The sequence below is a fragment of the Ochotona curzoniae genome, unplaced genomic scaffold (genome assembly GCF_017591425.1).
Source record: "Ochotona curzoniae isolate NIBS_2020 unplaced genomic scaffold, NIBS_Ocur_1.0 scaffold_2587, whole genome shotgun sequence".
NCBI classification, from domain to species: domain Eukaryota; kingdom Metazoa; phylum Chordata; class Mammalia; order Lagomorpha; family Ochotonidae; genus Ochotona; species Ochotona curzoniae.
The window spans coordinates 2,741,789-2,763,388 of NW_024467096.1; the positions used below are offsets into that span (position 1 = coordinate 2,741,789).

General features: G+C 41.2%; 1 protein-coding gene across 2 annotated transcripts in view; it reads left to right on the forward strand.

Moving 5' to 3' along the window:
• The window catches only part of SEC22A (SEC22 homolog A, vesicle trafficking protein), a 55,729-nt gene that overhangs the window by 18,621 nt on the left and 15,508 nt on the right, over positions 1–21,600 (forward strand). For both annotated transcript variants that reach the window (XM_041002805.1, XM_041002806.1), the window contains 3 exons: positions 4,334–4,497; positions 5,412–5,606; positions 17,100–17,215. In XM_041002805.1, coding sequence (XP_040858739.1) covers positions 4,334–4,497; positions 5,412–5,606; positions 17,100–17,215 — 475 coding nt within the window. The remainder of the gene's footprint in view (positions 1–4,333; positions 4,498–5,411; positions 5,607–17,099; positions 17,216–21,600) is intronic.

Consider the following 21,600-nt stretch of genomic DNA (forward strand, 5'->3'; position numbering starts at 1 on the left):
TAAGATGTCATTTATTCTTATTTGAAAAGGAGATTTACACAGAGAGAGGAAGATAGAGAGATCTCTATGCTGGTTTACTTCTGAAATGGCCTCAACAGTCAAAGTTGGGATGGTCTAAAGCCAGGAGCCAGGAACCTCTTCTGGGTCTCCACATGGTTGCAGAGGCCTGAGGACTTCGGCCATCCTCTGCTGCTTTCCCAGACCATAGCACTGAGTAGTATTCAAAAAGGAGCAACTGGGACTCGAACTGGTGCCCACATGCAATGCTGGCGCTTCAGGCTGGGATTTAGCCGGCTGTACCACTACACCAGCTTAGAATTTATTTTTAAAGAAAATGATTTATCTGAGCTTGGACTTTTGCAAGCCTTACCTGGGCACATGTGTATGTCTGTGTGTGCTTGAGTGAATTAGTAACGATGATGATAAAAGAAAGCAGTCATGTCCGTTAGAGCCTTATAGCCTCATGGTACTCATTATAGAGATGGGCAATCTTATGTGACCTTGGGAACATATCTTTTTAATGAAGAAGCATGGCAAAGACTGCCAACCTGTACTCTAAAGCCTTTTGGGAAAACCAGGAAATAGGTGAAATTCTGTCCTTCTGTCATTTAGACAAGCGTTTTTATTAAACTTATGCTTTGCATAGACACTCCTGGGCTGTACAGGATAATCTTTACATTGATATACTCAGGAAATTAATGTCTAAATGAATAAATAAATGATGCCACCTTCACACTCATATTGTGTACTTTACGAAACATTATAAGTACTAAAATATATAGTGGTGAACAATACTGAAATCATCCCTTTTCTTAAAGATTTATTTTTTATTTTTTTTTAAAGATTTATTTTTATTATTTTTTCATTGGAAAGGCGGATATACAGAGAGGAGAGACAGAGAGGAAGATCTTCCGTCCAATGATTCACTCCCCAAGTGAGCGCAACGGCCGATACTATGCCGATCCGAAGCCAGGAGCCTCTTCCGGGTCTCCTACGCGGGTGCAGGTTCCCAAAGCTTTGGGCCGTCCTCGACTGCTTTCCCAGGCCACAGGCAGGGAGCTGGAAGGGAAGCGGGGCTGCCGGGATTAGAACCGGCGCCCATATGGGATCCTGGGCGTGCAAGGCGAGGACCTTTAACCACTTGCGCCACTGTTCCGGGCCCTATTTTTTATTTTTATTGGAGAGGCAGATATACAGAGAGGAGAGACAGAGAGGAAGATCTTCCGTCCAATGATTCACTCCCCAGGCGGCTGCACCAGCTGGAGCTGAGCCAATCCGAAGCCAGGAGCCTCTTCCAGGTCTCCCACGTGGGTGCAGGGTCCCAAAGCCTTGGGCCCTCCTCGACTACTTTCCCGGGCCACAGGCAGGGAGCTGGGTGAGAAGTGGGGCTGCCGGGATTAGAACCGGCGCCCATATGGGATCCCGGGCATGCAAGGCGAGGACCTTAACCACTGTGCCACCGGGCCGGGCCCTTCATTCTCAAATCATCCCTTTTCTCATAGAGTGTATTCATTGATTAGAGAGAGATTTTAGCAAATAAGCCCAGCTGCACAAATGACAAATGTTCATGAAGAGAAATGGCAGCTGCTGTGGTTTAACCATGTGGGAGGGATGAGTTTAGCCTGTGCTGTGAGCAGGACCTGTAAGTCTAAGAACTGAGCTGCATATGATGAGTTAGCCACAGCAGAATTGGAGCCTGGTGGAGAAAGAGTTGGTAGCATTGCAAGTGGAGAAGACAGTCTTGAAGTGTTGGAGGTTGGGATTGGGTTGGCACCCTGGAGAAGCCAAAATGAGGTTACCGTGGCTGGAATGCTGAGAGTCAAGTTGCTAAAAAAATTAAGTGGAGAAGTTGGCAGGGCTACCATAATAGACTTTTGATATGTGTCTCTAGAATTCTTAAGTTTGGAGAAAGAATGGGATTGACTTGTGGCTTGTGGAAAGTGAAGAACTTGTTGGTGGATAAGGACATGACTAATTTATACCACATGAAAGTTGTGTGTTGGCAAGAATTCAAGTTTGAGAGTTACAGCTAAGTTCATCTTAGCTGTGCTGCTTGCTGATGTGTGCCCTTCAGTAGGTACTAAGCCTGTCCTGAGTCTCTTCTGTCACCTGTAGGATGGAGATATAGTAGGGCTCCTTTGCTATTGGGAGTGAAATGAAATGAAACATGTAAAAGACTTAAAGTAGGGCTGGCTCATACTGTGTGGGCAGTAAATAGTATGTGCTAATCATGTTCCCCTCCCTGCTAGATCTCTAATTAAGGTAAAAGGAAACTGCCAGATTGTCTTTAGAATGTGAGCTGAATGAACCTCATGAGGTGACTAAAGTATGCATAAGTTAGGGTGCCAGCACTGATTTTAGACTGTTTCGAAAGGTCAGTCCTCAGTGAGACAGTGGTGGCTGTCTTTCAGTCTGTCCCCAGGGCTAGTTGAAAAAGCAGGTTTTTTTTTCAAGTTTGATTGTTGAGTTTGAAGGCAGAGCTATGGAGAGAGAGAAAGATAGAGAATATTCCTGTTCTATCCACTGGTTCACTCCCCAAATGACTACAATGATTGGAGTAGTACCAGGCTAAAGCCAGGAGCCTGGAACTCCATCTAGGTCTCCCTTGTTGGGTGGCAGAAGCACAAGCATCTGGGCCAACTTCTGCTGCTTTCCCTGGAACATTAGCAAGGAGCTGGATCAGAAGTGGAGCAGTTCTAGTAGTCCCTAACATCCACGTGGGAAACCAGGATTGAGTTCCTGGCTCCCAGATTTATCCTGGCCCAGCCGGATCTGTTACAGGCATTTAGGGATGAAGTCAGGGGATGGGAGCTATCTGTATCTGTCTACCAAAAACAAGGAGGAGGAAGAAGCAGAGGAAAGGGAGAAGAAGAGAGGGAAGGATGAGCAGGAAAGGAAGGAGGAAGAGAAGGGAAAGTAATACTACTTAGGGTTGTCAAGCCATATCATTGGCTGCCCAGGGTAGTCTTTTAAAAGAATACAAACACACACTTATAGCATGCATATTTATTTACTTGCATATGCATGAATTCTTTGAGCAGGATTGGTGATAAATACAGAGTAACCTTCATTTTTTGTTTATTTTTACTTTTTTAACAATTTATTCATTTTTATAGGAAAGTCAGATATACAGAGAGGAGGAGAGACAGAAAAATCTTCCATCCACTGATTCACTCCCCAAGCAGCCCCAGGAGCCTAGCGCTTCTTCTGGGTCTTCCACACAGGCACAGAGTCCCAAGGCTTTGGACCACCCTTGATTGCTTTCCAGGCCACAAACAGGGAGCTGGATGGGAAGTGGGGCCGCCGGGGTTAGAACTGGTGCCTGTATGGGATCCTGGCAAATGCAAGGCAAGGACTTTAACCTTAGCCACTAGGCTACTGTGCTGGGCCTGGTTGATTTTTATTTTAATTTAATTTGATTTTTTATTTATTCTTACAAGTAAATTAAGAATAATCATTTCCACTTCCAAATTATTAGAGAAAGAGGAGCAAGGAATCTATTGTGGATCGGGGTTTAGAGGAAAGGTTGCTGTGCTAGATTAGCAGGGTCTGGCACGGTATTGCTTCTTTACAGCCTGAATGTACTGTTGATCCAAATGCCTGTGAGCTGAATCAGCTAGGTTAATACTGGTATGAAAGGAAGTTGAAGTGATTTACTGCTAAGGGTTAATTTGAGTTCCATGCCCTGCTTATTGATTATAGGGGGAGTGGTATTGTAGAAAGGTTTTTTTTCTCCCCATTAGTACATGGTTAATTATTTTAATGTATATGCCTGTTTGTTTAAAGTTAATTGATTTGAAAGGGCGAGAAAGAGAAAGATTTCTCCCATCCACTGATTCGCTCTCCAAATGCTCACAACATCCATGGCTGGTCTATCCCAAAGCCAGGAGCCAGGAACTCCATCTGGATCACCCACTTGTGTGGCAGAGACCCAGGCAGGGGGCTGGGTTGGAAGTTAAATAGCCGGGCCTATAACTGCCACAGTGTTGTGGGATGCCAGCATCCTAAGGGGCAGCTTAACCCATTGCACCTGGCACCCTTCCTATGTTTGTATGTCCTCTTCTGTACTTTCTAACCCAAATGACAAGTGTCTATAAAGTGTTAGAGCTGTATTATATGTCCCTCTATACTGTATTCCATTTTATTCCTGCTGTTTGAAAACCACAACTTAAAATAATTTTGTTCCTTTAATTTTTCCTTGGATATATAATAAATGTTAAAATTTTGATTGCCACTGTAGCAGCAGCTTATGGTATATAGAACCAGTCTTGTGAAACAATGAATTACCTTGATTTAATTTCAAATTTTAAAACCAATGTTTTTTGCACTATAGTTTTATTAGCTCTCTGGGAGTGAGCTACATGATGTTGTGCACTGAAAATTACCCCAATGTTCTCGCCTTCTCTTTCCTGGATGAGCTTCAAAAGGAATTTATTACTACTTATAACATGATGAAGACAAATACTGCTGTCAGACCATACTGTTTCATTGAATTTGGTAAGGGCCCGGATTGTTGTTTTTTTCCCCCCTTTCTATTATCTTGCCTCCATGCAATCATAAGCACTTTTCCATCTAGTACTGGGGAGCAGTGGGTTCTGTTATCTTGCATTTGATAAAATATTTGGCAGATGACCTCTAAGTTATGACAACTTCTTACTCAATTTAGATGATTATTAGAAAAATATTCATGATGGGACTGTGTTGGCCCAAAGAATTAGTCCCAGGGGACACAATTTCTCAATGAGACATGTATAAGCCAGAGATTCAACATTTTGTGTGTATATGATAGTCTTTTATAGTCTGCTTTATATAGAACAGGGATTAGTAAACATAAATGACTATAATTGTGTTCTAGTAAAACTTTATTTACAAAAACAGCAGGCTAGATTAGGTCTGTAGGAATAGTTTTCTCAACTTCTGATATAAAAGAAAAAGTAAAGCCAAGTTGTGAGTAGTAAAAACAAAATTCTACTTGAAAGAATTCTAGAAAATATTGTTTTCATTAAGTTTAGTGTTTTAAAACATACGTTCTATCAGTATAAGAAATTTAAAAAGATTACAGACTAGTAGATCTGATAAATTTAGTATTTCATGAGATAAGAATGTTTGTAAAACTGTTTGGTTGAAAGTTAAAGCTGTTTTTTGTTCCTGTACTCCTTTAAGGTGGATATAATACATTCAGATAGGGTGTTTTATTTATTTATAACTGAGACTCTCTGGAGTATGAAACTGATGACTCCATGATACGTTAAGCGCTAAACGTAAATAATGTGGGGACATTGCATGACAAATTGAACGGTTTCGAGTGAGAAGATAAACTGATTATAAAATTTACTGTCCATAAATATCATATGCTCCAATGGTTTAATTAACAAATGACTACAAGGCAATTTGTTTTTTATTTTGCATAGATAACTTCATTCAGAGAACCAAGCAGCGATATAACAATCCCAGGTCTCTATCAACCAAGATAAATCTGTCTGACATGCAGATGGAAATCAAGCTGAGACCCCCTTATCAGGTTTCCATGGGTGAACTGGGGTCAGCCAACGGAGTCACAGCTGCATTTTCTGTTGATTGTAAAGGTGCTGGCAAGATTTCTTCTGGTGAGTTCTGGATCTCAATCATTTCATTTAAAAAAAACTTTTGTACGACCTGAGGAACTCTTAAAAATAGATTACTCCAATATTTTAAATCAAGTAAATGGGAGAATGTAAATGTTCAAAGCAAACTTTTCCCACAGTGGTTTATAAAGTAAACTGCCAGGCATGTTACTAATCAAGAAGACATTTTCAAATGGCAAGTGCAGAGGATCTCTGCTAAGACATTGAAGGTTTCTTTGTAAACATTTCCAGAAATGAAAATCATTTCTTTTCATTGTGTGTTTATAGGCATGTAAAGTGCTTTGCATTATGCTGAGTGCTACTTCAAGCCTAAAGTTCTTGACTGTCAAAGAAAATATAAAAACCTTGCTGACTGTCTGCACCAGTCCCACTTTTAGATGTCATCCTCACACCAGTTATGACAGGATGGAAGCTTCTGCTTAGTAGAGAAACTTTTTTTGTTTCATGAAGTAGAATGTACCATTGCTGCCCTGCTTTACACTTTATGTATGTATGTGTTAGCCTAAAGTCTACTTTCCCATCATGCCTACCGTGTGTCTGAGTTCTGGGACTCTTTCTTCAGCTAAACCAGAACAGCAGTTCAGTCAGCAATTCTTTATCGTTTTTACCTTTTCAATTTAATCTGCTTCGTATAAGATATCTTCACTTCCTTTAGCCTTTTACTCTGAAATTCTGAAGTCTATCTGTCTTATAAGCTTCTTCTAGACTTCCTTTATTTAATTCGGTAGTATCCTGGGACTGGGGGAAGACCAGGCTGGGCAGGGCTACAATACCTGTTAGCCTGCATATGAACTGAGCAGGGGGGAGAACCTGGTACAGGCATGAGCTAGAGTAAGGGCAGGCAGGTTGGGCTTTGCCATGGCAGCAGCAGCTGGCAAGTGCTGGCATGGGGGCAAATTCTGTCAAGTTAAACTGCAGAACCACCTGGAGAATGCAAGATCTGGGGTGGGGTGTGGGTTCAGTGGGGAGACTGTGGGCACCTCTCTGATGGGCTGCAACTCCCACTGGTGAGTATGAGAACCAAATGGGGACAGGTCTGGCTGGATAGGTTGTGGCACCGGCTGGCATTAGTATGGGCTGGAGGGTAGAGCAGGTTGGGTTGAGTTAGGTTTCAGTGCTCAATGATGTATACAAGAGCTGAATTGGAGGTGGAACAGACTGGCCCAGTCGATCCTGTGCCTGATGCTGGCAGACACAGGAACCAGAGCTGGGGACCAGTCCAGTGGGGGTTATTGGTGATCACTCTGGGCTGTAGCATTCTTGGTGTATGTGAGAGCCAAACGTGTGGTGGGCAGGGCTAGGCTGGACTGCAGTACCAGTTGGTTTGCAGAGGAAAGAGCAGAACAAATTAATCAACTATTACAGAAAAGCTTGACAGCAAATTTCTGGGTGAATGGAGACTCTGAGGTGGACTATGTCAGCCCATTGACCTTGGAAAGATTTCCTTATCCTTGGAACAATGATATCAACAACATCTTGGAACTGTCCAAACCACTTGACTAGAACCTTGGAACGTGCTCCAGAATGGGGATTCTGGGGTGACATCGGGTGGCTGTTCCCCACTCCTGCGTACTGAGGTGGTTGGGAAGCTGGGTGTGGTTTCTCCCCTTGTATCTCCCTTCCCCCAGATACAAGAAGAAGAAAATGAAAATGTGTAGACAATGGTCTCGCTCATATTCCCCTGATCATCAAACTTGCCAACCTGATCAACTATGTAATCATCATCCTTGCCCCCTAAAAGAACTTCCTATATTTAGTTTGTCATCATTCTTTAAATGTGGACTTAACACTTGCTATTTGATTTGATTAATACAAATGTGGAGGAAGAAGCAGATTCCACCAAAATAACACAGCCAGTCATTAATCAAGGCAACAAGGATAAGATGGTGTCTAGATTGGAAAGGAAGAATAACACAACTATTTGCATAGAGAATAATCTTTCATTTAGAAAACCCTAAGGGGGCCCGGCGCGGTGGCGCAAGTGGTTAAAGGTCCTCGCCTTGCACCCCCGGGATCCCATATGGGCGCCGGTTCTAATCCCGGCAGCCCCGCTTCCCTTCCAGCTCCCTGCTTGTGGCCTGGGAAAGCAGTCGAGGACGGCCCAAAGCTTTGGGAACCTGCACCCGTGTGGGAGACCCGGAAGAGGCTCCTGGCTTCGGATCGGCATAGTATCGGCCCGTTGCGCTCACTTGGGGAGTGAATCATCGGACGGAAGATCTTCCTCTCTGTCTCTCCTCTCTGTATATCCGCCTTTCCAATGAAAAAATAATAAAAATAAATCTTTAAAAAAAAATAAAAAAAAAGAAAACCCTAAGGAATCCATAAAAAGAAGAAAAATAGAATTAGTCCAGTGAGGTTTCAAGATACAAGATCCATAGCTAGAAGTGAGTTATATTTTATACACTAGCAAGAGACAGTCTGAAAATAAAATTAAGGTGCTTGCTTCAGCAGTACATATACTAAAATTGGAAGGAAAATAAAATTAAAATCCTGAACCTTAAGAACTACAAATTACACAGAACCAAAGAAGACCTAATTAGTGTTTATGGATTTAAAGACAAAAATTGTTAAGATGATTATAATCTCCCAAATTGATATATAGTTCAATACAATCTCTGTGAAAATCGAGCTACCTTTTTGTTTTTTTAGCAAAAATTTATGATATCCTAAAATTCATATGCAGATGTAAGGGACAGAGAATTGCCAAAATAATCTAGAAAAAGAACAGAGTTGGAGGATTCACACCTTTTAAAAAAAAGGTTTATTTATTGTTTTTATTGGAAAGGCAGATTTACAGAGCGGAGAAACAGAAATATTTTTCATCTATTGATTCACTTCCCAAGTGGTTGCAATGGCCAGAGCTGAGCCAGTCTGAAGATAGGAGCCATGAGCTTCTTCCAGGTCTCCCACACAGGTGCAGGGTCCCAAGGCTTTGGGCCGTCCTCTACTGCCATCCCAGGCCACAAGCAGGGAGCTGGATGGGAAGTGGAGTAGGCTGGGTCATGAACCGGCACCCATACGGGGTCCTGGCACTTGCAAGTTAAAGATTAAGCCATTGTGTCATCATACAGACTCAAGACTCACACTTTCAAACTTGTTAAGTTCCAGTAATCAAGTCTGTGTGATACTGGCTTAAGCATAGACATGTACATCAACAGAACAGAATTGAGAATTCAAGGCCAATCTATTATTAAAAGTCATGCCAAGAAATGATAAAAGGGATAAATGCCTAGATGATGCTTAGGCAATGCAATATTCCCCTGCAAGAGAATGAAGCTGGACGCCTGTCCCAGAACGTATATAAACATGGATTAAAGTCCTAAATGTGACACCTGAACCTGAAGGCCTCTTGGAAGAAACATGGTTGTAAATCATTGTGATTTTTATTTTGGTCATCCAGATTTGACACCAAAAAGCACAGTGAAAAAATAAAAGGTGAACAAAGTGACTTCATCGAAATTAAAATCTTTTGTTTTTCAAAGGACAACATTAAGAAAGTGAAAAGAAAACCCACAGAAGTATTTGTACATTATATACGTGGTAAGGACTAGCACCCAGAATATATAAGTAACTCTTAAAATTAAAAAAAAAATCCAATATGAAAAGGGGGACAAGATTTGAGTGGGCATTTCTACAAAGAAGTTGTACAACAGATTAATTTGTGTATAAAAAGATGTTCACCATCAGTCATCAAGAGAATGCAAAGGAAAGCTAAGGAGATAAAACTTCATTTTCACTAGGATGGCTAAAATAAGAAATACAGATAATAAGTTTGACAAGGATATAGAGAAACTGGAACCTTCATCCATTGCCAGTGGAGTTGTGAAATTGTGCAGTTGCTTTGGAAGATACATTGGAACTGTTTCAAAAAGTTAAAAACAGAGTTATCCCATAGTCCAGCAATTCTACTACTAGATATATAACCCAAAGAAATGAAAACACACTATCATATGTTTATCATGTCCACACCCCCTAAATGTATGTGAGTATTCACAGCAGCTTTATCCATTACACCCTAAAGTGAAAACAAGCCAAATATTCATCAGCTGATGAATGGATAAACAAAGTGTGATATGCCCATTCGATGGAATATTACTAAGCAATAAAAAGGAATGAAGGGCCCGGCCCGGTGGCACAGTGGTTAAGGTCCTCACCTTGCACGCCCAGGATCCCATATGGGTGCCGGTTCTAATCCCAGCTGCCCCGCTTCCCATCCAGCTCCCTGCCTGTGGCCTGGGAAGGCCGTCAAAGACAGCCCAAAGCTTTGGGACCCTGCACCCACGTGGGAGACCCGGAAGAGGCTCCTGGCTTTGGATCGGCATAGCACCAGCCATTGTGGCTCACTCAGGGAGTGAATCATCAGACGGAAGATCTTCCTCTCTGTCTCTCCTCTCTGTATATCCACCATTCCAATAAAAATAAAGTAAATCTTTTTTTTTTTTAAAAAAAAAAAAAAAGGAATGAAGTACTAATACATTGTACAGCATGGAGGAAATTGAAAACTATTATGCCAAGTGAAAAAAACCAGGTATAAGAGGTCATATATTTATATTTTATTTATCCAAAATGTCCAGGATAGGCCAATTTAAAGAGAAATAGGTAAAACAGGCTGTTATGGGAACTATGGCTTAGTTTTGAATCCTAATGATCTCCAACATTGGAGCAAGGTGGTTCTGCTGTGCTTAGTGCATCAGAGAAGCCAAAAGCCAGAAGGAGCAAGTGTTTTTTTGCTTTTTTTTTTTTTTTTTTTAGAAAAAGACAGTTCATAAGATTCAAACAATGCCTACAACCAGATTTTGAAGATAGAGTATATAGTGAATAGTCATAACCAGATGCCTGGGAAGATAGGACTGCATAAGCATAAACACTCAAACACGTGTTAGGCCTTATAGACATAGCGGAAGCTGGAAGGTAACAACATGCTCTAAATGGTGAGTGAGTATAACTGCAGATGTGGAATTCTATGCTAACAAATACTGAGAAAGATTGAGGTGGCAAGAGTAGATATTCTTTGTATTATTCCTGATCCCACTTTTAACAAAGAGAATATTCAGTCTTTTAAGTACAAATGTGGTGTTTGATGGATGTTTTATTTGAGTGCGTTTAAATAAAAGTCAGGTTGCGGAATCTCCTTTTGTTCCAAATTTGATGAACGGTTTTTTGATGAATAATCAATGTTACATCCCATCAAATGATTGCTCTGTTGTGTAATTTTCTTTGTAAAGGCTGTCTTGTATCAGATTACATTGATTGCTTTTTGAATATAAAACCAACCTTGCATTTCTGTGGCAAACTCCATGTGGGCATGTTGTATTATCAGTGTACTTTCCTGGTGCTATGCTTTGCAAGAAGCATCTCTTGAGCCTCATTTTAAACATATTATAGACCTTTGACCACCAGAAACTGAATGGTGGTAACTTTCCGTAATTTTGTTAACTTTGCAGTCTGTGGCATACATATATCTTCCTGAAGCCTCTAGTGTAAGGCATATGCTACTGTCTATTGAGATACTATCAGCAGTAACTATCAATTCTGTGTACCAATAAGTGTTAAGATGTTAGATGCCGGTCAGCCAAGGGTCAGCAAACATTTTCTGTAAAATACCAGATAGCGAATTTTAGATTTGAGGCCACAAAATCTGTGTTGTAACTGTGCTGATGTAATGTATCAAAAAAGCCACAAACAGTATCTGAAAGAGTAAGTGAAGCACATGTAGCCTAAGGGTTAGAGTGTGCCAGCTCCTACTGTGGCACAAAGTTATTACAGGACCTATGGTAAATTCACATATGGTAAATTCACTGATGTATCCTGTCAGGGAAAAGCAAAATTGCCTTCTATTGATAGGATAGAGAAAAAAGTTTAGTCAGAGTTGCACCATTAGTGTCAGAAACTGAGATGATTTATTGTGAGACTGAAAAAACATGTAGTTAGAACCTTCAGAAATTTCTGTTGCCCTCCAAAACACATCACCTTTGTATATCTGAACTGGGGCATTAATTGAGAAAATAGCAGGGATCATTTATCATAGACAGACACTGATCTTCCATTACGGTTCACTCCCAAATGCCCTCACTAGCTGAGGCTGAAGACGGGAGTGTGGAACTGCACCCACGTCTCTCGTGTGGTTTGCGAGACCCAAGTGCTTGAACCATCACCTGCTAATTCCAAAGTGGACATCAGCAGGAAGCTGGTTTGGAAGTAGAGCTGCTAGAACTTGAACTGCTGCTCATTTGGAATTCTGGCATCTTGGGCAGTGGTTTAACCCACTGTGTTGCAATGCTGGACCCTGGATTAATATTTTTTAAAAAGCGGAAGAGACATTGTAAGCAGAATTTTAAAAAATCAACCCATGTTCTCTGCAGCAAGACGTTCAGGGAGTAATAGTTCAATGGGCTGCAAGGAAAGAGTGCCTCTGCCTCCCAGCCAGGTCTGAAAGAGGCAACCAGAACAATGAGAGCAGTGAAGTCCAGCTGTTAGCTGGATTGGCGTTTGTGTGGCTGACCCTGGTCTGCGTGCAAAGGCAGGCTGCACTCCTGAGCCCTGGGGATTGGCTTTTTAAGTTTTTAAAATTTATGTATTATTTATTCATCCATTGTGATGTAAGGCAGTGTCGACAGAGGATGAATGGATGAGACCGAGAGAGAGAACCTTTCATGTGTTGCTTCACTCCCCAAATGGCCACAATGGCCAAGGTTAGGCCAGACTGAAGCCAGGAGTCAAGACCAGCAACCAGGAGTTTCCTCCAAGTCTCCCACATGGGTTCTTCCTCTGTCTCCCCAGGTACATTCACAGAGAGCTGGATGAGAACTGCATTAGCCAGGGATTGAACCGGATCCCACATGGAATACTGGCATGGAGCTATCCCATTTAGGATTTTCAAGTATCTCACCAGAACCGTCATCAGGATTCTAAGGGCATCCTTGCAGCCTTAGGCTCTTGGCAGCCTCAGGAGAGATTTGAGGAACTGTAGCTTATGTGGGATAACTTAAAAGGTGGACTAGTCTGCCCTCCACTGGCTTATAAACTCCACCATGATACCTGCTTAACTTCCTCCGGCAAACCATTTGGGAGACTTGGTGACTTCCTAGGCTGGCTGACATCTAGTGACTGAAGCCACTGGTTCTCTGTCCCCTCAGAGCCATAAAAAAGTTAGGTTGGCAGGCAGGCAGGGAGGCATGGGGTAGCCTGAGGGAATGGAAGCGGAGGGAGTCACACAAACACCAGCACAGCATCTTCCCCTTTGAGCCTTTCCTAGCAGGAGTGTTTCATACCTTTGATCGTCAAATTCATTTTGCAGGATGTTAAATGAATGTAATGTGTTAGCGCCAGCATTTGAAACAATGGAATGGAATGGGAATGGAATGGAACAAAATGGGGTTGAAAATGCTAGAGGGCATCCATTGTAGTAAGGGTAAATATTGTTGCATGTAATTTTTCTTTCAGTTATATGCAAGTTTATGCCACCCAATGCAAAATGTCTTATTTTGCCATTGACGTTAATAAAGAGTTGGAAAACAAAACAAACAAAAAGATTTATATATTTTTATTTGAGAGGAAGATATTACGGAAAGAATGAAAGATGTGCTAGGTTACTCCTCAAGTGGCTGCAGTGATCAGCTCTAAGCTGCTTGAAAGCCAGGAGGCAGGAGATTTATCCAGGTCTCCCACATGGGTGCATTGGCTGAAGGACCTGAGCCTCTGCTTTCTCATACACAGCAGCAAGGAGCTAGATAAGAAATGGAGCAGGCAGGACTCAAACTGGTGCCCCTTTGGAATTCCGGTGTCATGGAAGGTGGCCTAATCCATTACACCGCACACTGGGCTCTAATATTCATTAAACAAAGCCTTGTTCATATGGATCTCTCTCTCTCTTTTTTTTTTTTTTAATGTTTTCCCTGATATCTAATTTATTGTTACTCTTAGTCTGGTAGTTCAGAATGTTTATTTTTATTTTGATCTCTCTTTCTGACTTTATTTCCCCCTAATCTTCACAAGCATTCCTTTGAGCCTTAACAAAACCACTAGTAATGCCTGGTTCAGAACTAAAAGTCTGTAGAGTTCTACAGGCTTGGATTTAAATCCCTGTTTGGATTTAAATCCAAGTTTACTTACTTTGTGTCTGTGGGCAACCTTGGTTTCTTGTTATGAAATTATCCCTCTCGCTTCCTGTCCCACACAGAATAGAGTCCAGCTTGTTGGCCGGTTGGAGAGATGGAATTAGGTCTTCCATGTCAAGTGCTTGGCGCCTGGCCCACGAGCGCTCGGCCCTGAGCAGGGGTAGAGGTGGGCGGTGGTTGCTGGGCTGTTACTTGTTTCCTCTATTCCCATCTCCAGGCTCATGTGCTTTTCTCTGAATACAAAGTCCTTCTCCTGGATGCCAGACCACTTTACCCATCCTCAAACATCCTTGATTCCTTTCACCACCTTCCCGGTACCTGCATCTTCTGTTTCACATTCCCTCCTTTTTAGCTTAGAATGCTATTTATTGTCATATGCTTATTGAACTGTCTATCTCCTTTAAAAATGATCAAAAAATGCTTTGAGGGCACAGTTGTATTTTCTAAAATGTATAATTCCACACAGAATCATAACAAAAGGTATTTTTGTTGAATATATTTTTGTTTAGCCAGAACCATTGGGCTTCCAAAGGGTTCATTTTTACTTCTTTCAGATTTTCTTTTTTGCAGCCTCTATAAATCATTGATACATTGAGAAGACTTTTCTTATGAACACACCATTATTGAGTTCAGAAGGACTAATTAAAGAAAAGGCATTGTAGCAGAAGCTAATAATAGCAAAAACAGAACAAAACAAAAACTGCCCAGGGGGTAATGTGTTGGATTCAGCAAAATTATTTTTTCTCTATGCTGACTTTCATTTGATATTGTTCCAAAGGCCCTCTGCACCTTAAAGTGCCTAGCATAGTGCCAAACTGAAGTGTGCAGTAAGTATATAGAAAACAATATAAAAATCGAGAAAGTAGCTGGTTTAATTTGTTAGAATGGAGAATTACCCTTAAGGAGGGTCCCCTGTCTTAGGTAATAGCCATTCTGTAAGTGCAAGCCACAGGGAAGGGGGCGAGGTGGCAGTAAGGAAATCTCCAGGATAGAATGTCTTTCTTATGGTGGTGGGGCACAGTGCCAGCCATCCTTCAACACCATGTCCACCGTGTTCTTGTTGCTTCTATACCTTTAAAAATATCTGTGATCTGGGGCCCTGTGCGGTAGCTTAGTGCCTGCAGTCCTTGCCTTGCTTCTGCAAGGATCCCATGTGGGTGGCGGTTCGAATCCCTGCTGCTCCATTTCCCATCCAGCTCCCTGCTTATGACCTGGGAAAGCAGTCAAGGACTGTCCAAAGCCTAGGGACCCTGCAGCTATGTGGGAGACCCAGAAGAAGCTTCTGGCTTCTGACTTCGAAATTGGCTCAGCTCCAGCTGTTGTGGCCACTTGGGGAGTGAAACGGCAGGCGGAAGATTTTTTTTCTCTGTCACTCCTTCTCTCTGTAAATCTTTCCAATAAAAAGAGAAAATCTGTGCTCCCTTTGGAAAAAAATTATAAACCATGTACTATCATTATAAAGATGATATTCCAATGCTAAAAGGCTGATGTTAGAAACTTAATATTTAATTGACAGACTTTTTCATTTCTTAGCGTTTCATTAACACTATAGGGATATCTTTCATTTGAAGAATGGCCGTGTCTCTAAAAAGCTAAGGTGTTTTAGTTGTGGTGCAGAACATTATTTGCTTATTCTTAGTAGGGCAGACTTGTTTCATATACTTTAGAAATATGATATACGTATGTATTCAGTTGTCTGTTGGTTTTATTTTTGAGGCCTCTATTGCCTCCCTTTTCATTACAGGGCCTCTCACTGCTTTTACTCTTTACTGATAAGAGGTAGAGAGGGAGGCAGGGAAGGTGCAGAGCATGCCTGCTCGGCAAATCCATTGGATAGGTTTTTAAATTGTCAACTTTTTTTCTACTGATATAAGATTTGGTATCAGTACTTCATAAAAAAAAAAATCTAATTTTTCTTTTTTTATGTTACAGTCTGACAAAAGGTAATTGAGAGACCAGACACGCAGTCTGGCAAGGAAGGAAATTTAAGAATGTCATCTCCTATTAGCACTTTTTGGTGAATTTGAGGAATAAATACTGTTTTGTGATATGGGGTTTTGTGTTTTTATATATTGTTTAGGGAAGCTTTTCTGCTGTAATGGCTGAATATAATTTGCCAAGATTTAAGCCTTTCTTATATTAATATTCCACCTCATTAACTCCATTGTGAGAGCTTTTTACACTTCAGTGACTTCAGTGAAATCATCAAAATGTGGTACTGTTGTCCTTTCTTTCCTTCTGTTTCCCTTTTGAGGTTTAGATAATTTCATTTTCTGTTTTGTAATTTTATTTGGATTCTATTGTTAATTCTATTAAGCCCACAATGATGATGAAAGAAGCTATTGTATAACTGAATGTCTGATGCTGCTAAAGCTTTGAAGATAAGGAAATGCACTGGCCAAAATAAAATGGTCACTTCTTCAGCTGACATTTTATCATTTCTATTGTCAAGCAGTATTCAGAATATGAGAAACTGGGTATCTGTGATGTTCCTTTCAGTTGTGCAGCTCAGTTCAGTGATTGTGAATTTTCACTTACAAGTATATCCTGTGGTATTTATAGCACTGGAACCCAGATAAGGGGAAGTGCTGCTTAAGGCAAGCTATGTTTGTCCTTAAAAATGTTTTCTAAGCATTTTCAGACAAAGTAGGAATTACACAATGGATTCAAGCGCTCACCTTTGCAGATATCTGCCTCTACTTGCAAAAACCAGACATATTTTAGCAACAGGATTTTTTTTCTGAACTTTTTAATTTATTTATTTGGAAGGCAATGTTACAGAGAGAGAAGGAGAGACAAAGAGAGAAAGAGTCAGTGATCATTTCCCACCCACTGGCTCACTTTACAAATCGCCACATTGGCCAGGACTGAGCATGTTCAAAGCCAGGAGCAAGAAGCCTGAAGCCCTACCCCATGGATGGCTGGGTCCCAAGCTTTTGGGCCATCTGCTGCTGCTTTCCCAGGTGCATTAGCAGGGAGCTGAATCAGAAGAGGAGAAGCCAGGACTCGTATGGGATGCTGGCATCACAGGTCACAGCCCATTCTTATATACTACCCCACCCCTGTTCTGAATGTTCTGTTGCTAGGTACAAGCACTTCTGGCTCTATATCCTAAGTGCAAGTTAGGTATCTTTGTAAAAAATACAGAGGAAAGAAAGTTAATTTAAATTCTGGGAAATGAAACCTTTATGTTTCAAACATTTTGCATTTTAAAAGAATATTTAATGTCTACTATATTAAGTAATTTTATGAAAAATAATCTGACCTATTTAAATTGCACATTGAATTTGTGTTTTGCATGAAGTTCAGCTACGTGAGATATTGGTATTCATTTCTACCCATTTCTTTTCTTTTCCAGCTCACCAGCGACTGGAACCAGCTACTCTGTCAGGGATTGTGGCATTCATCCTTAGTCTTTTATGTGGAGCTCTGAATTTAATTCGAGGCTTTCATGCCATAGAAAGTCTCCTACAGGTACTATGCTATTTTTGCCATTTCAAATGACTGTGCCTATTCATTCTGCTTGTTACATAATTGATTTGAAAGTGGATTAGGTGTTAGTACAACTTAGAATGCATATTCAAAGTCTGTTTCTTCCTAGCTACTCTAGTCTCTCCTCTGAAAACAGCTCTCTGGGTTGTTCCTCTGACTCCATCAGCACGCACTTGGAATCTCTTTGGGTGACGATGTTCATAAGCACTCTGCAGGCAGAAGGTGTGTGTGACACGAGCCCTGTGGTCTCACAGCATCCAGCTGAGTTGGGGAGGCAAAGAACACGATGAGTAGTTGCACCACGCACAGAGTTGGGAAGACGAAAGGTCCCTGTGGCCCAGGGTGGAAGAAGGGCTGACTTGGGACTGGAGGGATGCAAATAGACCACAGCGGAAGCATGAGAACGACATACATGTTTTCGTCTCATATCCGTGTAGTCCTACTTAGTTATCTGCTCTTTCACCATTTTTGATTTTTGACTGATCTTTTGACACCTGAGAGACCTAGGAAACAGTTTCTTCAGATTTTGCCCTTGATTTCACTCTCCAGTTTCTTCTGAGACTGTTGTTATCAGAATGTATAAACTTTTTGTGTTAGGCTTTTTGTAAACTTTCTGAAACTTCCTTCCTTGAATCTGGCTCATTTGAGATGTTGCAAGAATCCTTTCTCATTTCCATTACTTCTGTGGAGTTCTTGACACTTTCACATAGTGAACCCATTCTGTTTCTCTTACCTGCAGTAAGCTCCAAATACCTTTTGTAAAAACTCATTCAGTATGCTCTAGTCTGTGCTAAAAGTGCTGTTAGTTTGGGGAACACTCAGAGTGCTTTGCTGTATAGCCCCTGACTGGACTCAGCCCTCAAAGCCAGCAGAACTTATAATATCACCATTTCTGGCAGCAGAGCTATCCCAAGAGGGGTTGGGTAGTGCTTCCCGTGACTTCTCAATTCCTCTTGCAAACATCCCATGTCCACAACTAAAGGCTTTTTCTTCTTTCACACTCAGGACACAGTCTGTCCCTTTGCCTTCCTGTCCTCCTCCCCTACCCAGGCTGGATAGATTTCCAGTAAAGCGAGTGGAGTTTTGAACTAATTTGGACAAGCTGCCAACAAAAAGAATCAAAGACATTTGCAAATGTCTGACTGAAAAAGTGAATACATAAGCTACTCTTTGCCTGTTTTAAAAATTTTGACACTTGAAATTGTGGGAAGAGCAATAAAATAAGTGTGTGAAGAGTTGAGTTTTGTTAGGGTTGCAGCAGCTGGGCAGGCCTGGGTGCAGAAAACTCTCCACTGCAAAGAGTCTTTTCATCCTTGACTCTTTAAGACAGTGTGTAAGTCATGATCTGTGCTTAGACATTCATAGTAAATTAACACCCATGTAAGGCTCTTGCAGCTCACAAAGCCTGTTACAGGAAGCAGTAGTTTCTGACAGTCACATGTCCTCTCTGCCTTCTTGGGCTGATTCCTTCCTTCTCCCTTCTTGATTCATTCATTACTTAAAAACTAAAGAGGGTAGTGAACCATGGCTTTTCCTTCCTGTAATTAAAAACCTGAGGCAGGCTAACTTTATAAAGAAAGGAGAGGCTCTTTAGGCTCTTGGTTCTGAAGTATCACAGCTGAACACCAAACAGGTCCGATTGGTTCTGACATCTGGTGATGATGTTCTTGGCCAGTAGCTGCAGGTGGCAAAGGGCATCATACAGCCAAACATAAGAGATGCATGTGTCTGTTTTCCTCTGTCATTCTGTGGTCTCTGTGTGCTTATAAAGCTGTAGCAATTCAGACATGGGGGTTAACTGAAAGAGTTTGCAGTCTAAATTTCCATAGAAGTTTGGAAGCCAAGTTAGTATTCAAACCATAGCATGTTATAACTGACTTTTTTAGAAAAAGACTTAATATTTATTTGAGAGAGATGCAAATGAAGAGGGAGAAACAGACACACACATGTGCATGCAACACACACATACAAACACACCTTCCACCTGCTGGTTCAGTTCCCAAATGGCCACATGGCCACGCTGGTCAGGAGCTGGCACTTCATCTGCATCTCCCACATGGATTGTAGGAGCCTCGGCATTTGAGCCATCTTTCGCTGCTTTCCCAGGCTCATTAGGTGAATCAAAAGTGGGGCAGCTCGGACTTGAACAGGCCCTTGTCTGGGATGCCAGTGTTGCAGCCTGTACCAGCTTGCCAGCTCCTGCCTTGTTTCTCCATAATCCACTAATATCCCTCTAGTAATATCTTTGCTCATCACAATTGATAGCAAAGATTTCAAAAGAATAATAATGTATTTAAACTAATTACTGCTTATATAACTAACTAATGACTCTGAGATTTCTCAGCCTATTTGCATTAAAGCCATTTTTTTTTTTTTTAAATTTGAGAAGCAAAGAGACAAATGGAAAAAAGAGGAGGAGAGAGAAGGAAAGAGAGCTGGCTCCCTCTCTGGGATCCTGGGATGGCTGAAGCCTGTAGCTGAGAATCCAAAGCAGATCTCCCATGGGAGCGAAAAGACTGAATTTCTTGAGCCATCACCATTGCTACTGACGGTCTATCTGAACAGGCTGCTAGAGTCAGGAGCTCAACTGGGGGGTTGAAAACAGGTACTCAGATGTGTGTGTGTGTGTGTGTGTGTGTGTGTCCGTGTGTGTCCTAACTGGCATTTTAGCCACTATGCCAGATATCTGCCCCCAATTTACATTTTACCTAGGTACTTTGTACAGACCAGTATCATAGATGAAGAAATTCTCAGCAGTATGTTAGAAAATCAAATCTGACAATGTATAAGAAGAATTATATACCACAACTAAGTGAGATTTATCCCAGGTAACCAAGACTGGGTCAATATCTTAATTAATAGGATTTTTATATCACTATTATCTATACCAATAGATTAATATAATCTATTGTATCTACTATATCACGGGATTATTTGAGTAGCTGGGCGGAAAAAGCATTTGATAGAGTCCTAATTCCATTTATGATGAAAAATTCCAGCAAACTAGGAATAGAAGGCAACTTCCTCAACTTGGTGCAGAGTATCTACTGGGCCAAATGCAATGGCTCGATTGCTGAATCCAACCCCTTCAAGCACCAGGATCCCATGATTGCCGGTTTGTGTCCCGGCTGCTCCACTTCCCATCCAGCTCCTTATGGCCTGGGAAAGCAGCAGAGGACGACACAAACCCTGGGACCCTGCACCCATGTAGGATACACAGAAGAGGCTCCTAGTTCCTGGCTTCGGATTGGCTCAGCTGCAGCTGTTGTGGCCATCTGGGAACTGAACCAGTGGGTGGAAGATCTTTGTCTCTCCTTCTCTCTGTAAATCTAATCTGCCTTTCCAATAAAAATAAATAAACATTAAAAATAGAATATCTATCCACAACCTGTATATCTAATATTTTTCTTGATGATGGGAAATTATATGCTTTTCCCAGTAATACAGAAAGAAAGCAAGGATGTATGTTAACTGCCTCTATTCAACTGGAAGTCCTGGTTAATGCAATAAGAAAAGTATACAGATCAGGAGATAAAAGATAAAATGGATTTGATTACACATGACATTATTCTCTGCATAGAAAATCTCAAGAATGAAAATATAATAATAAGTTATGTGGAACTAATTAGGTCACAGGATACAAGGACAGTCCTTTCAGACCTTTGGTTGCTTTATATAGTTAAAAATAACTGTGGTGATAGGACATGAAAGAGGCATGAAGTAGATTATGACCAATAAAGAGGTCAGAATAGTCTTTCATTGTCAGGTAATTCATAATGTGTTGATTGACACAGAAATCTTTGTTTTTTCCCCGTTCTAAATTTATTCCAAGGTTTTTTTTTACCTGACTCAGGCAACTGTAAATTGGTTCATGAGGGAAAATGATCTATCTGGAAGCTAGAGGCATTTGCACCTGTCTGCGTGTTGCCTTAGCATTGTTTGGAAAAAAAACCTTTGTTCTTCCATAACCCATAGGACAGTGAGTGAGGAACGAGAGAACGACAAAGGATGACACTGAGGGAAATATATTCTCAAGTAGTTTGTCAGCCCATAGGTAGTTGTAAAAGATTCTCCAGCACATTCTTATCCTCTTACCTAAGGAAGAATTATTACAAGATTCCTGTTGTTCCAGTTCCTGGGGATTTTATATCTGCAGAGAGAAAAATGTCCTGCTAAGATTCAGTGCTTAGAAATATTTAGCCTTGTCTTGCTCTGAGGATTAATGAGGGAATGCTAGCTAGTCACAAATATCTGCCTTCTAAGGTTTGTGTGTCCTAAAGATGGAATGGATATTAGGCAAACAAAAGGAACAGAGATGGGAATACGCAAATGGGCACCATGATCAATGTAGAATTTTAAAGTAGGTT